A 15,703-nucleotide genomic window follows, 5' to 3' on the forward strand; every position below is an offset into this window, starting at 1 on the left:
GGCACAGTAATGGGATTAGCGATGCTGTTACCTGTTACCTGTCTTTTCCAAAATGTACACTTTGTACTGCTTACTCTATCCCTATGTATAAGCCTAAGATACAGAGCAACATGGAGTTCTCAATTCCAGCCCATGACGTGCTTTGCAGTCTAATTCTAATCATGATTGGGAAACACTGAATCAGGAAGTGTGTGTCTGAAGAGATGCTAATTTAGATCTTAAAATAGATTCAGTCATCTTCAGTTTTAGATGATTGGAGAGAGGGAATTTCTAAGCCTGGAAACATAACTTCAGGAGCAACTTTCCTGTTCAGGGCCTGAAAATTTAAAAGATGGATGTCATAAAACTTTCAGCACAGTATTTCTGACAACTGCAAATTAGAGAGCAGCCTATCCAAAAATGACTTTCTGCAATGATCTATCATGGACCTGGGCAGACCACCGAAAGGCAGGAAAAATACTTTGCAAAGTGGTGAGCAATCACTACATGAGTTAAAAAACGTGAGTATTCTCCAAGTACTCAATCTATATGCGTGGTGTTGCTCATTCATTTGCTGTCTCAGTTGTTTGCACTGTTTTTGTCTGTAGTTTTATTATTTTTTTAAGAAAAAGAAAACACCAACCTTTAAAAGCCTTTTGCCATCACCACACACATAGCAATTTGCAATATCAAATACAACAATAGCACAGCTAGCAAAAGGGTTTTTAAAGCAGGGGTGTCCACAGCAAAGTAGCGGCATTGGGAAGTACTCGAGCTTCAGAAACAACCTTTTGGGGGCTCAATTTCACATCACTGAATCAATGAATAGTACACAATAAATGACTATTAACTTGTCTACACTACAAAAAACAGTGGCGGGCTTATTAAAGGTGTCCAGAGCTTTTTTTTTTTTTTTCACTTTTTGCTTTTTTAAATGTAATCCTCCACAAACAATGGTAATTTATATTATAATTTTGACATAGAAAAATATATAAATTCAAACACTTAATACATAATACTTTTCACAACTGAATTTGTCTCTGTTTCCCCAACATCAAGGCCCCATGAACAACTCACGCCAAAGCTAATTTGCTCCAACTGAACACCCCTGCCGCCTGTTGAAACAAGGGATTGTCACGGAATGATAGTCACCTATAAACAATACATTTAGGAAAAGCTCTGAAATATAGCCACTCAAGAACCAACCATTGGTGAGCAATTAAAACAAGAAGCTCCTGCTTCTTCACTAGCCACTGTGGTTTCTTTCTCTTCTTCCCGGAGACTGGTTTAGAGAACGATATCCTTCAGACGCTTCACACCAGGGGACTCTTTGTGGCGACCTTCCTTCAGAATGGGGTTGACCTCGTGCATGACTTTCTCGCTGTCAGCTCCACGGGGCTCAGCTTCAGAGGGACGAGCAGGGCCATTGTTGACATTGCTGACATACTGCTCCAGATCACGGGCCGGGGGAGCCAGGGCAATGGTGTAAGACACGGAAGGCTTGGTGGGCAGAGGGCTCTTGAGGTGGAGGGGGGAGGTGACAGGGCTAATCGCCTCACAGCCATTGCCTGCCTCCCGGATAACGCTGCTGACCTTGGGGCTGCAGATGGTCACATCGACAGTCCTCTTGCCTTTCAGGGTGGGCCTCTCCTCAGCCGGGTGGTCACTGACATCTTTGCCAAAGGTTGCGAAAGTCCGTTTGGTGGGGCCGCAGTCGTCATAAGCCTCAACATCAGCAGCAGTAGCTTCAATAGACAGCGCGATGATGTTCCTCACATGCTCAGGGGACTTGGAACGGATGGGCATGGGGTTCCGGGGCATCCAGCACCTGTCAGAGTGGCCAAGAATCCGGCATTCTTCCCGGCAATGAAATCCTTCATTCTGATCTGTTTGGGAAAAAAGAAAATATCAATTTCATCAGCTTTTCCCAGGAATCATTGTTACTCCCCAGTGCTCTGGTTTCTTAGATATCCACAGGCCCTTCTGGGAAATGGCACTTTTAGGTAGTCCTTTATTGCCTTTTGGGACAAGTGTGAAGAATTGGATTTTTAAAAGGCTGTAGATCTCCCTCTATGTACATCCTTTTTAGGGTTCCCACTACTGACAAAACAAAAAACCTAAAGGGAAACACATTATGATGAAAACACATATATATTCTAAAGTTCATCTGGAGTGTCAAAGTGCTGAGAGTCAGCATTTTAATCAACAGCTCCTGCTAAAAATCACCTATGTTTGAAACTGGATTCAGCAGATGAGGGAGCGGAGGCAGGGAAGGGAATCCAAGTGTCAGTATATTTAAGAAGCCTTGGCCATATTTTTGAACAACAGCACTGCCGAACACCCTTCCACTCTACCCATCACTGATACACAGTGCTTAATTTAAGTTTAGATTGATATCCTACTCTCTGTGAAAGCCCAATCACACCCCTTCTTTTTGACCACCAGTCCTACCGGCCAATCTCCTCACTATGCCACTTCCATGACTTGATTTCCCATCAGAAGGAATAAACTGAGATCCCTTCTTTCCAGCTGACCCATAAGCTTCAACTGGCCCTATGCAAACATCAGTCACATGTTGGGCATTGTTAATTAGACCCAACTAGCCATCCCTCCTTATCTTTCTTATCTGCAGTTTTGTTAGAGAAATATTTCTTAAAGAAATCTTTCATGGATTATTTTAACTCCATCCTGGAAGATCTCAGCAGTTACAATTCACAATTATTGGGGAGACATAGATTTATCTTTCCAGGTCAGGTTCACTAAGGGTTAAAGTTTCAATTTGGCTCTCAGAGAGGCTTACTACACAGGCTTTACCAAGGCATGGACCCAGGCTTAACTTCTGCCTGTCACTGGAAAACTGTTAATCTCAATGTTTGTTTTATAGCCTCAGTTTTCCAGATCTATTTATATTTATGTTACATTCTTGCAAGAATTTTCATTAGGATGACCTAATGAAAATTTTCATCGCATTGCACAATGCATCAAAATAGGAGCAGCTTAACATTTACAGAAAATATATATATATACATATGTATATAGAATATATATATTTATGCTGTGACTGATTTTTTGCAGGGGGAAGATGTCTGCAATTCAGAGTCTTACTTGGCATCAGTCTGGATATAACACACCTTCCTTGTATACCTGTATTTCTATATTTTTGGTGTTTTTTTGCTTGCTTCTTCATTGTTTTTAAAGAGTAAATGGCATAGCAGAGCAACGTACTGCTATGCCTCATTCATTAAAGGTTCTTTGGTGAAGGGGCACAAGGCAGAGGGCTCAAGGAATAATGGTTGAATTGGCTGTACACTTCATTATTTGGAGGAAAGACATTAGAAGCCTGTTAAATATCAAGGACTTAATCCAAGCTAAATCCAGCTTTCAACACAATTCTGGGCATGGCCCTTGACCTCATTGAAGCTACTTAAAAGCAAACTAAAGACAAGATCTCTTCAGTGTACCTGGACATAATTTGCCAATTTATCTTTAAGATGGGCACTTCTATCCCCCTTTCAGTGCCGGGGAACGAAACACTCAGAATTTTGCACAGTGGAACCAAATAACAAATGAACAACATGGCAAACAGGAAAAGTGCCTTCCACATAGATAGGACAATGTTTCTGTAAACTCCAGCACAGTTCCACATCAGGCTGCATGGCCACTTCTGCAAAATGAAAGGTCAAGGCCCTTTCTCTGCCCCTTCCCTGCAAACTCTCTGTGTTGCCATCTGATACCCTATTATCATTCAACATGCATGTACCTGGGAGGCAGAAAATATGAAAGTAAGGGAAGCATTTTGGGATATACTTGAGAAGCACTTTGTGTAGACTAAACAGTATGAGTGGAAGAGTTAGTTGATCTACTTTTAATCAGTTTCCTCCAAATATAGTGCTTTCCACAGGAGGTCCCAAGATCCCTCAGGTAGAATGGAAGTCACATCTTTAGGGTTTCTCAGTAAGCTGTGTTTGCCTCTTCATCTCTTCTGAGGCCTATCTGGTAACTTTCCAAACAATACCTCTAAAAAATTAGTGAAAGTGTTTCAGGGTAGAGAGAGTAAGCAGTTGCAGGTGAGGGAAAAGTTCAATAAATTATTTCCATTTCTAGAAATCAGAGTAAAAATCCCTGGAAGCCAGCAAAAAATGTCCAGAAGGCTATAAGATCTCTGTCCTTTTTGTCCCTAACTGAAAGGCATAAAAGCATAAAGACCTAACCCTTGAGCCCTGAAACCATGGACATATGATCAACTAAGAAAAGAAAATCCCAGCCAAGATTAAGACTGATATTTCATGCCACTTGCTCACACTTCTAAAGCAGAACAGTAGTGAAGTACAATTGAGTAGAATCTGCCCAATGTCCTCAACATGAAGCTCAACATTTCTTTGAGTTTTTTAATATGAAGTGACTGTCCTCTAATTTTGAGGTTCAGTTTTTTTCAACACCATTCAATAGGAGAATGCCACCCATGTGTCACCCTGAATCTGAGTACGGTGCTCCTTCCCTGTACTAGGCTGCCTCAAATGAACAGCACGAGGAGACTTGAATCCCAGAATACAGGGAGGGAGAATAGAGAGCCCAGAGACAGACACCTCCAAGATCTAATAAATCTAGGAAGACCAGAGCAGGGAATTCAATCTTCTCTGAGGCTTCTCTGCATAGACAGTACTTGCCTTCAGCTGACCCACTGTCTAAATGAAACAATCACTGTTGGGAAAAGGGAAATGTAGACTAACTCAGGACACACCCAACAATGCAATCAGTCTAAGCTTCCCCACCAAGCTCACTGAGCCTACCTCAGCTCCATGTGAGCTGGACTCATATGCAGTTTTCTCAGATTACTTATGTAAACTTATATGCACTGCCCTTACCTCATGCAAGTGAAGACTTGAATCTAAGAGATTCTTTTACTCACAATGTCTCATCCTTGGCTTGGATCTGATACCTATATACTTTTTTAAGTCCTTACCAAGGGCACCGAGTTGCTGTTTCTTATTTTTGTGTTTCAGATATTTTGTCACATTTTTGTCTATACAGTTACAATGAAGTCTAACTGAGCTTAAGTATGTTTATAGCCACTTTATATATGAAGTAAAAATGGTTAATATAGACAGGCAGGAAGAGCATCTCTGCCCAGCACAGGGTAATTTACATTCATAAATATACTGCAGATGAATTACCTTTCAAAAATCAAAATTTCAGTTTAGTAAAGAAATTGTGTAGTAAATGTAAGAAAGTCACAATACAAAGCCCCTTAAAAGTAGCAATGAAGACAGACCAGATGTAAAAAAATAAAAATAAAAAAGACTACTTCTGTAACTGTATAGGACTTGTAAAGATTATGTGCCAGCCTTCATGTAGTTTAGTGGCTGGGAAGGGAGTTATGAGACTAGACAAGAACCATTTTGTAGCATCACAAACTGTCAAGGTGCTGGCTCCAGCTTACATAGAGAGGTGGGCTAACAATTCACTAATTTCCTGCTAAGATTCTTCTTATGAGCCTATTTGTGACTTGATACTTTGCTACATTTTTATCTGAAAGTTCTGACCTGAACCTAGGCAAAGCAAAATATGGCATTCTAAAATCCACATGTAGTTGTGGAAATTCATGTATAGATGAATGAAGGCAGGTATCTTTAATTTAAACATAATCATGATTAGGGTTGACTGACGAATTTGTAAATTGGTTTTCCCTGCTTCTGAAGTTGTTCCTAGGATTTGCAAAACAAACAAGAAAAAGAGAGTGCATAAATTTGGAAGAGGAACATAGATCTTGAGACCAGAGAACTCCTTAGTTCAAAACAAATCTGATTATTTTAGACCATAAAAAAATACAGAAAAAAGTGAAAGTTTCTTCAATCCACATGGTAATAAGTATTTGGGGGTCGCAATTTGTCATCAGGAAACTTGGTGAGAGAATCCCAAAACCCCTGGCAAAAAAAAAAACAAAAACAAAAAACAAAAAACAAAAAAAAACTAAAGCATCAGTCTTGTCAGGGTACAAGAGGCAAAAGAGGCAGTAATACAGTAATGACTAACTCATGATGGATTAAGGAAGTAATTCAAATAGAAAAAGACCAGAATATGTTATTTTGTGCAGATAATAGCAAAACTTTATGCAGCAATTACTACTCTCCTCAGGATATGAAACTGCCGTCTCCTCAGATGTGGGCAAACAATGTACTTCCACACTAGAAAGAGCCTACCCATGGTCCCCACCAAAGTAATAAAAGAAAATGATGAAAACCTCATTTCAGGCTTTGCTAAAACTTTCAAAGTCCTGGTGGGATAGATGAGCTAAGAGGCTCTGCTGGGCTTGTATAGATATCCAGTCACAATGGATGTGTTCGATAACGCTGGCAGTTCTTTACTGTGATTCAGAGTTCGGGTGTATTAACTCAAAGATCCTAATGATCACAGACAAAAATCCAACACTAAAATAGTTCAAGGTTACAGTTACAAGAGCAATATGTTTCCTCTTCAGAAATAATCTGCAATCAATGAAGCAGAAAGAAAAAAGTTAAAGTGAGTTCCAGTTCCTGAGAGCTCAAGTAGTTGGCTACTTCTAAGTGGCAGCAGTAATAGAACCAGCAAGCAAGTGATGTGCATATCAGAAAAGCTTCCTGAATTGTACTCTTATACATCTACTTAGCTTATTCTGCATCACCTCATGAACAAGACAATCTGTAACCAAAGAAGGGCCATTTTTTTGTGAGATATAATGGAAGAGATTATGGCAATGATTATGAAGAAGTTTAGTGGTGTTAAAATTGGTCACATGTGCCTAATCAAGGAAATATAACTGTTGAGAAGTCCACCTCCCACCCTTGACCTATCTAACACCTACTCGATGAAGCAGAGATAACTAATTACCTGCCAAATATCTTTATCTGTTTTTGTTAAATAGAAACAAAGCCCCATTTCTGTTAGGGATGGCAATGTGCTCAGCTAAAAGAAACTACATTTCATAGGCTCCCTTGTAGACAAGGGTGGCCATGTAACATAAGATTGGACCAATGTTATAAAGCAAGATGTTAAGAAAATTCCTTAAAAGGGGAGAGCTGACTTAGGTAGGAGACTATTTTGTCTTTATTCCTTCCTGCTTTGTCCTGTCTGGAATGGAGACATAATGGCTGGTGCTGCAACATTCGTCTTACTACCATGAGGCAACCCTGAAGATAGAAGCCATGTGCCTGTGGGTGGCAGAATAGAAAGATATAAGGACCTTGGGTTATTAAAGATACTGCAGAGCTACCCTCACCAGACTTGAACTTCTTTAACAAGAGGAAAAATAAATCTCTCTTATTTAAGGCATTGATTTATTTTCTTTAGTAGGAGAGGGGTGTCTTTATTACTAGCAGTTAAACACAATTCATGATTAATACATTATCCCTGAAATCTCCATTTAAATTTCACTTCCCCAGGGAGTCCTTCTGTGATCCTTTAGACTAAGGTAGATCTCATAGCACTTCCCTTTTATGACATTCATCACATGCGTAATTACAGTTGACCCTTGAACAACATGAGTTTGAAATTGCATGGGTCCATTTACAGGTAGATTTTTAAAAATAAATATGGTCAGCCCTCTGTAGCTGCAGGTTCTGCATCTGTCGCAACATGTGAATAGAAAATACAACTTCTGTGGGATGCAAAACCCTCAGATTTGTAGGGTCAACTTTTCATTTATCCACAGGTTCCACCAGATTCCCCAGGGCAAACTGCAGGACTTGAGCATGCACAGATTTTCGTATCCTCAGGAGTCCTGGAACCAATCCTCCATGGATGCCAAGAGACAACTGTACTTGTTTAATGTCTATATTTTCTGCCACCTTTTAAGCTCTGGATGAGCAAAGATTACATCTATCTCAACCTAGCAAAGCATCCAGCACAGAGCTGTCAATTAAACTGTCAATAATAGTTCAATTTAATTGAATGAAAAATGCACAGAAGGAAGGAAGAATCTTGGTCAACGCCCCAGATACTGTCCGACCCCAGATACTGTGCAACTCCTAAAAGTGGAAATAACTATTTTATCATAAACACTACAGAAACCTACAAAGTAAACTATGTAGCTTTGTCACAGGCAGTAAATTTAGAACTTTTGAGAAACATTAAGTGTCCTCTTAGCCTCTGTGTGGTTTCCTGCACACTATATACAGGCGTTAGAGAGATCTAGTACCGAGAGATCTAGTACCCTCTAACATTCAGTTGAAAATACATTTGCCATAGATCTGCAAGTTTTCTATCCTAACAATAGTTAATAGTGCTCTCTCCTGCACTATTAGTGATCCCATCTCTGTAACTTAACAAGGCAAGTAGGGCAGCAACGGGCTCAAAGGAAAAGGAAGGAAATGGAAGAAGGAAGGAAGGAAAGAAGGAAATAAAATATTGCCAAGGCTTTAGGCATTTTATTTTGGTTTTGATATGATTGATACCTTGAGGATTGGGCTTATTTGAGTGTTTAGATATCATATGGAAAATATCTGTTACGTATCTAGCAAAAATTCAATATGGGCATAATGACAACTCCCTAGAGCCCTCCCAGGCTGTAATGTTACACGGGGCTTACAGTCATATTCTAAAGTAAAAGTTTAGCACAAAAAAAAGATGATATTCCATCTGTAAAACATTCAAGGGAACACCAGTGAAGGCTGAGATATTTGTAGACACTCATGAACCAATGACACCAAGCTATCCTGTAGTCACTCTAAGTGACAAGAAGTATATCACAAATTACACTACGAACAACTACTTGTCTCTTTTTCACTCCCTTCTTCCCTTTTTTTCAGCAATTTTCTCCACTTTTGGTTGCTCCCTAAAACTTTCTTTTTGTTCTCCTGTTTCCTAGCCTCCTCCTTGTTAGCAGCCCTCCCCTACAACACTATGGAATGACAGACATCAGGCAGAAGGGAAAGGATGCCAGCACTGATTGGCATTCAAAACACTGATGTGGTATTACTTGACAGATGCCAAAAAGTGCCATCCAAGAACCAGCCCTTGTAGCATGGAGAAAAATTTCCACATTTTTCATTAATCTGGATACATGCATTAAAAAATGCCTGTTAAAATAAGATGATCCAGCATCCACACTACAATACTGCAGCTGATACACTCTGGAAAGCATCACCTCCTGGCTGGAGGCCAATCAACACAAAACCAGTGCACTAAACAAAAATACAGCCAAGGACCCTCACAGAGTCCACTTCACTCTCCTGCTACCTCCACTGGAGCAGGTGCCAATATCCATGACCGAAAGACCTGAAGAGAGATCATGTCACAGGACTTTCTGCAGACACTCCCCAGTACCAGCCCATAGCCTGGTAGCTCCACTGGGTGGCTAGACCCAGAAGAGAAAGAACGATCACTGCAGTTCGGCTCTCAGGAATCCCCATCCCTAGGGGAAGGGGGAGAATACTACATCAAGGGAGCACCCCATGAGACAAAAGAATGTGAACAGCAGCCCTTGAGTCCTAGATCTTCCTTCTGACACAGTCTACACAAATGAGAAGGAACCAGAAAAACTATTCTGGTAATATGACAAAACAAGGTTCTTTAACACCCTCAAAAGATTACACTAGCTCACTAGCAATGGATCCAAACCAAGAAGAAATCTCTGAATTGCCAGGAAAAAAAAAAAATTCAGAAAGTCGATTATTAAGCTAACCAAAGCGGCTCCAGAAAAAAGGTGAAGTCCAACTTAAATAAATCAAAACCATGACACAAGATAAGATATGAAAGGAAAAGTCTTCAGTGAAATAGATAGCATAACAAAAAACAATCACAACTTCTGGAAATCAAGGACACACTTAGAGAAATGCAAAATGCACTGGAAAGTCTCAGCAATAGAATTAAACAATAGAAGAAAGAACTTCAGAGCTCAAAGACAAGGTTTTTGAATTAACCCAATCTATCAAAGAAAAAGAAAAAATAATTTTAAAAAATGAACAAAACCTCCAAGAAGTTTGAGACTATGTTAAGCATCCAAACCAAAGAATAATGGGTGTTTCCAAGGAAGAAGAGAAATCTACAAGGTTGGAAAACATATTTGAGGGAATAATCGAGGTAAACTTCCCCAGCCTTGCTAGAGATCTAGACATCCAAATGCAAGGAGCTCAAAGAACACCTGGGAAATTCATTGCAAAAAGATCATCACCTAGGCACATAGTCATTAGGTTATCTGAAATCAAGACAAAGAAAAGAATCATAAGAGCTGTGAGGCAAAAGCATCAGGTAACCTATAAAGGAAAACCTATCAGAATAATAGCAGATTTCTCAGCAGAAACCCTACAAGCTATAAGGGATTGGGGTTCTATTTTTAGCCTCCTTAAACGAAACAATTATCAGCCAAGAATTTTGTATCCAGTGAAACTAAGCTTAATAAATGAAGGAAAGATACAGTCTTTTCAGACAAATGCTGAGAGAATTTGCCACTACCAAGCCGGCACTATATGAACTGCTAGAAAGAGCTCTAAATATTGAAACAAGTCCTTGAAATACATGAAAATAGAACCTCCTTAAAGCATAAATCTCACAGGAGCTATATAACAATAACACAATGAAAAAAAAAAGGTATTCAGGCAATAAATTGCATGATGAATAGAATAGTGCCTCACATCTCAATACTAATGTTGAATGTAAATGGCCTAAATGCTCCACTTAAAAGATACAGAATGGCAGAATGAATAAGAGTTCACCAACCACGTTTCTGCTGTCTTCAGAAGACTCAACTAACACATACGGACTCACATGAACTTAAGGTAAAGGGGTTAGAAAAAGATATTCCATGCAAATGGACACCAAAAGCGAGCAGGAATAGCTATTCTTATATCAGACAAATTGTAAAGCAACAGCAGTTAAAAAAGACAAAAAAAGACATTACATAATGATAAAAGGATTAGTCCAATAGGAAAATATCACAATCCTAAATATATATGCACTTAACGCTGGAGCTTCCAAATTTATAAAATAATTACTACTAAACCTGAGAAATAAGATAGATGGCAACACAATAATAGCGGGGGACTTTAATAGTCCACTGACAGCACTAGACAGGTCATCAAGGCAGAAAGCCAGCAAAGAAACAATGGACTTAAACTATAACCTACAGCAAATGGATTTGACAGGTATTTACAGAACATTCTGCCCAACAACTACAGAACATACATTCTATTCATCAGCACATGGAACATTCTCCAAGACAGACCATATGATAGGCCACAAAACAAGTCTCTATAAATTTAAGAAAATCAAAATGATATCAAGTACTCTCAGACCACAGTGGAAAAACTGGAAATCAACTCTAAAAGGAACCCTCAAAACCATACAAATACATGGAAGTTAAATAACCTGCTCCTGAATTATCACTGGGTCAACAATGAAACCAAGATGGAAACTGAAAAATTATTTGAACTGAATAATAATAGTGACACAACCTATCCAAACCTCTGGGATACAGCAAAAGCAGTGCTAAGAGGAAAGTTCGTAGCATTAAATGCCTACATTAAAAAGTCTGAAAAGGCAAAAATAGACAATCTAAGGTCACACCTCATGAAACTGCAGAAACAAGAACAATCCAAATGCAAACCCAGCACAAGAAAAGAAATAACCAAGATCAGAGCAGAACTAAATGAAATTGAAACAAAAGAAATAATACAAAAGATAAATGAAACAAAAATCTGGTTCTTTGAAAAAAATAAATAAAATTGATTGACCAAGATTAACCAAGAAAAGAAGACAGAAGATTCAAATAAGCTCAATTAGAAACAAAATGGGAGATATTATTACTGATACCACAGGGAAACAAAAGATTATTCAAGGCTACTATGAACACCTTTATTATGTGCATAAACTAGAAAACCCAGAGGAAATGGATAAATTCCTGGAAATATTCAACTCTCCTAGATTAAACCAGGAAGATACAGAAACTCGTAACAGATCAATAATGAGCAGCGAGATTGAAATGGTAATAATTGTTAACAAAAATAGTCAGATTCATAGCTGAATTTTATCAGATATTCAAAGAAGAATTGGTACCAACCCTATAAACACTATTCCACAGGATAGAGAAAGAGGGAATCCTCCCTAAATCATTCTGTGAAGCCAGTATCGTCCTAATACCAAAACCAGGGAAGGACATAACAAAAAAAGAAAGCTACAGACCAATATCCCTGATAAACACAGATACGAAAATCCTCAACAAAATACCAGCTGGCCGAATCCAACAGCATATCAAAAAGATCATCCACCATGATTGAGTGGGATTCATACCAGGGATGCAGGGACAGTATAACATATGCAAGTCAATAAATGTGACACATTACACAAAATTTAAAACAAAAATCACATGATCATCTCAATGGATGCAGACAAAGAATTTGATAAAATCCAATATCCCTTTATGACTAAACCCTCAGCAAAATCAGCACAGAAGAGACATATCTCAAGGTAACAAGAGCCGTCTATGTCAAACCCACAGCCAACGTTATACCGAATGGGGAAAAGTTGAAAGCATTCCCCCTGAGAACTGAAACAAGACAAGGATGCCCACTTTCACCACTTCTATTCAACATATTACTGCAAGTCCTAGCCAAAGCAATCACACAAGAGAAAGAAATAAAGGGCATCTAAATTGGTAAAGAGGAAATCAAACTGTCACTGTTTGCTGATGATATGATCGTATACCTAGAAAACCCTAACGAGTCATCCAAAAAGCTCCTAGATCTGGTAAATGAATCAGCAAAGTTTCAGGAAACAAAACCAATGTACACAAATCAGTAGCACAGCTACACACCAACAGCAAACACACTGAGAATCAACAAGAACTCAATCCCTTTTACAACAGATGCAAAATAATAATAATAATAAGGAGTATATTTAAGCAAGCAGGTGAAAGAACCCCTACAAAGAAAACTATAAAACACTGCTGAAAAAAATCATAGATGACACAAACCAATGGAACTATATCCCATGTTCATGGAGGGGTAGAATCAATATTGTGAAAATGACCATACAGCCGAAAGCAATCTACAAGTTCAATGCAATTCCCATCAAAACACCACCATTATTCTTCACAGAACTAGAAAAAACAATCCTGAAATTCATATGGAACCAAAAAAGAGCCCACACAGCCAAAACAAGACTCAACAAAAGAACAAATTTGGAGACTTCAGAGTACCCGACTTCAAACTATATATAAGGCATAGTCACCAAAACAGCATGACACTGGTATAAAAATAAGTACGTAGGCCAATGGAACAGAATAGAGAACCCAGGAATAAAGGTAAATACAGCCAACTGATCTTCGACAAAGCAAACAAAAACATAAAGTGGGGGAAAGACACTCTATTCAACAAATGGTACTGGGATCATTGACAAGACACACGTAGAAGAATGAAACTGGATCTTCATCTCTCATCTTCTACAAAAATAAACTCAAGGTGGATCAAGGACTTAATTCTAAGACCTGAAACCATAAAAATTCTAGAAGGTAACATCAGAAAAACTCTTATGGACATTGGCTTAGGCAAAGACTTCATGACCAAGAACCCAAAAGCAAACACAGCAAAAACAAAGATAAATATATGGGACTTAATTAAACTAGAAAGCTTCTGCACAGCAAAAGAAATAATTAGCAGAGTAAACAGACACCCCACAGAGAGGGAGAAAATCTTCAAAATCTATACATTTGACAAAGGACTAACATCCAGAATCCACAAGGAACTCAGACAAATCAGCAAGAAAAAAACAAACAATCCCATCAAAAAGTGGGCGAAGGACATGAATAGACAATTCTCAAAAGAAGATATACAAATGGCCAACAAGCATATGAAAAAATGCTCAACATCACTAATTATCGGGGAAATGTAAATCAAAACCACAATGCCATATCACCTTACTCCTGCAAGAATGGCCATAATAAAAAATAATAAATGTTGGCATGGATGTGGTGAAAGGGGAATATTTTTACACTGTTGGTGGGTATGTAAACTAGTATAACCACTATGGAAAACAGTAAGGACATTCCTTAAATAACTAAAAGTGTATCTATTTGATCCAGCAATCCCACTACTAGGTATCTGCCCAGAGGAAAAGAAGTCCTTATATGGAAAAGGCACTTGCATACTCATGTTTATAGCAGCACAATTCACAATTGCAAAAATATGGAACCAGTCCAAATGCCCATCAATCAACAAGTGGATAAACAAAATGTGATGGAATACTACTCAGCCATAAAAAGGAACAAAATAATGGCATATGCAGCAACCTGAATAGAATTGGAGACTATTATTCTAAGTGAAGCAACTCGGGAATGGAAAACCAAACATTATGTGTTCTCGCTAATAAGCGGGAGCTAAGCTATGAGGATGCAAAGGCATAAGAATGATACAGTGGACTTTGGAGACTCAGGGGAAAGGGTGGGAGGAGGGTGAGGGATAAAAGACTGCACACTGGGTAGAGTGCACACTTCTTGGGTGATAGGTACACCAAAATCTCAGAAATCACCACTAAGAACTTATTCATGTAACCAAACACTACTTGTTCCACAAAAACTATTAAAATAAAAAATAAATTTCAAAAAAAAATTTAAAGAGGCACGACTATCGAATTGAGATTATCAGATTTTTTTTGGTCACATAACAGAGCCCTGAATGAGGGTATCGAGGATAAGAGAGTTTTGATGGGATTAAAAACACTAGAAATGTCTGGATGTGGAGATGCCTCAGGAAGGATGAAGGATGGGGATGGGGTGTGGGAACAAAGTTCCTGAGACTGGCAAAGGGATGTCACCAAAAGAGAAGATAGAAGAAAAAAGGCCAGCCCTGATTAGCATAACTTGGCATTTTCAGTATGGCTGACTAAACAGCAGAAATTCTGCAAAGTTTAGTTTTAGTTTTGAGATAAGGAGAATGGCTAAAAAGACTGATGAACCCCAACCTTGTCCTAGATCATTTCACAGATCAGCATCAGTTAGCAAATGTCACCCAATATTCGGCCTCTGTGATGCCAAATGGCACATAGGCCTCTCCCATCATTCACAGGCTATGCACCTGAAATTCACTTAACTCCCAGTGCAACATGAAAATAGATTAAAAAGATGCCCCTTTCAGAATTCAAAGCAATTGAATTATCTTCAATGGAATCTTTAGTGCTGAGCTGGTCAAACAGACAAAGTTAAAACATATTGAAGTATAAGTGCTTGAGAATTTAATATTTATGACAGATGAGAGTGTGGCGCATACAGTCATAAAATCCAAGTTGCAATTTGGGCAATCACAACAGTTCCTGGAGTTTTCATTTTTGTATTGGGGCTCAATTCAATTCAATCCATAAAGAAGAGATTTCAAGATGTATATAAGTATAAATCATTTGTGCTGATACATGGGGAGCAAGGAAATCAAGCAGAAGGCTGCCTGGAAAATTGAGACTAAGAAATAAGAGGTGCTGACAGTGACTGAGATAAGCAGAGATTGACTAGACTGGAATCTTTGTATTTTGGCTTCTGTGAAGGAGAAAATAATCTGACGAAGTGCTGGACTTCATCTAGGTGCTTATAAACCATTTGAAAAAGCAACTTTATAAGTAAATATGAGGTGACACAGAAGGCCAATGAACTATTCCCCAAAAGGTAGAACACTGAGATGCTACAACTCTGAACAACATAGGACCGTTTTTGAAAGTTTCATATGAAGATGCCCACAGAATTAAGTCCCTCAAACCTATATTAGTGGGA

The 15,703-nt window shown here is 38.7% G+C and overlaps 1 protein-coding gene across 4 annotated transcripts in view; it reads right to left on the minus strand.

Moving 5' to 3' along the window:
- Positions 1–866: 866 nt before the first annotated feature.
- The window catches only part of PCDH19 (protocadherin 19), a 113,623-nt gene continuing 98,786 nt past the window's right edge, over positions 867–15,703 (minus strand). For 2 of the 4 annotated variants that reach the window (XM_005594104.5, XM_005594103.5), the window contains one exon: positions 874–1,865. In XM_005594104.5, coding sequence (XP_005594161.1) covers positions 1,267–1,865 — 599 coding nt within the window. In that variant the 3' untranslated portion in view covers positions 874–1,266. Of the gene's footprint in view, positions 1,866–15,703 lie in introns of all 4 variants that reach the window. The other 2 variants (XM_005594105.5, XM_005594102.5) reach the window with 2 other exon arrangements.

This window comes from Macaca fascicularis, chromosome X (genome assembly GCF_037993035.2).
Source record: "Macaca fascicularis isolate 582-1 chromosome X, T2T-MFA8v1.1".
Classification (NCBI taxonomy): Eukaryota; Metazoa; Chordata; class Mammalia; order Primates; family Cercopithecidae; genus Macaca; species Macaca fascicularis.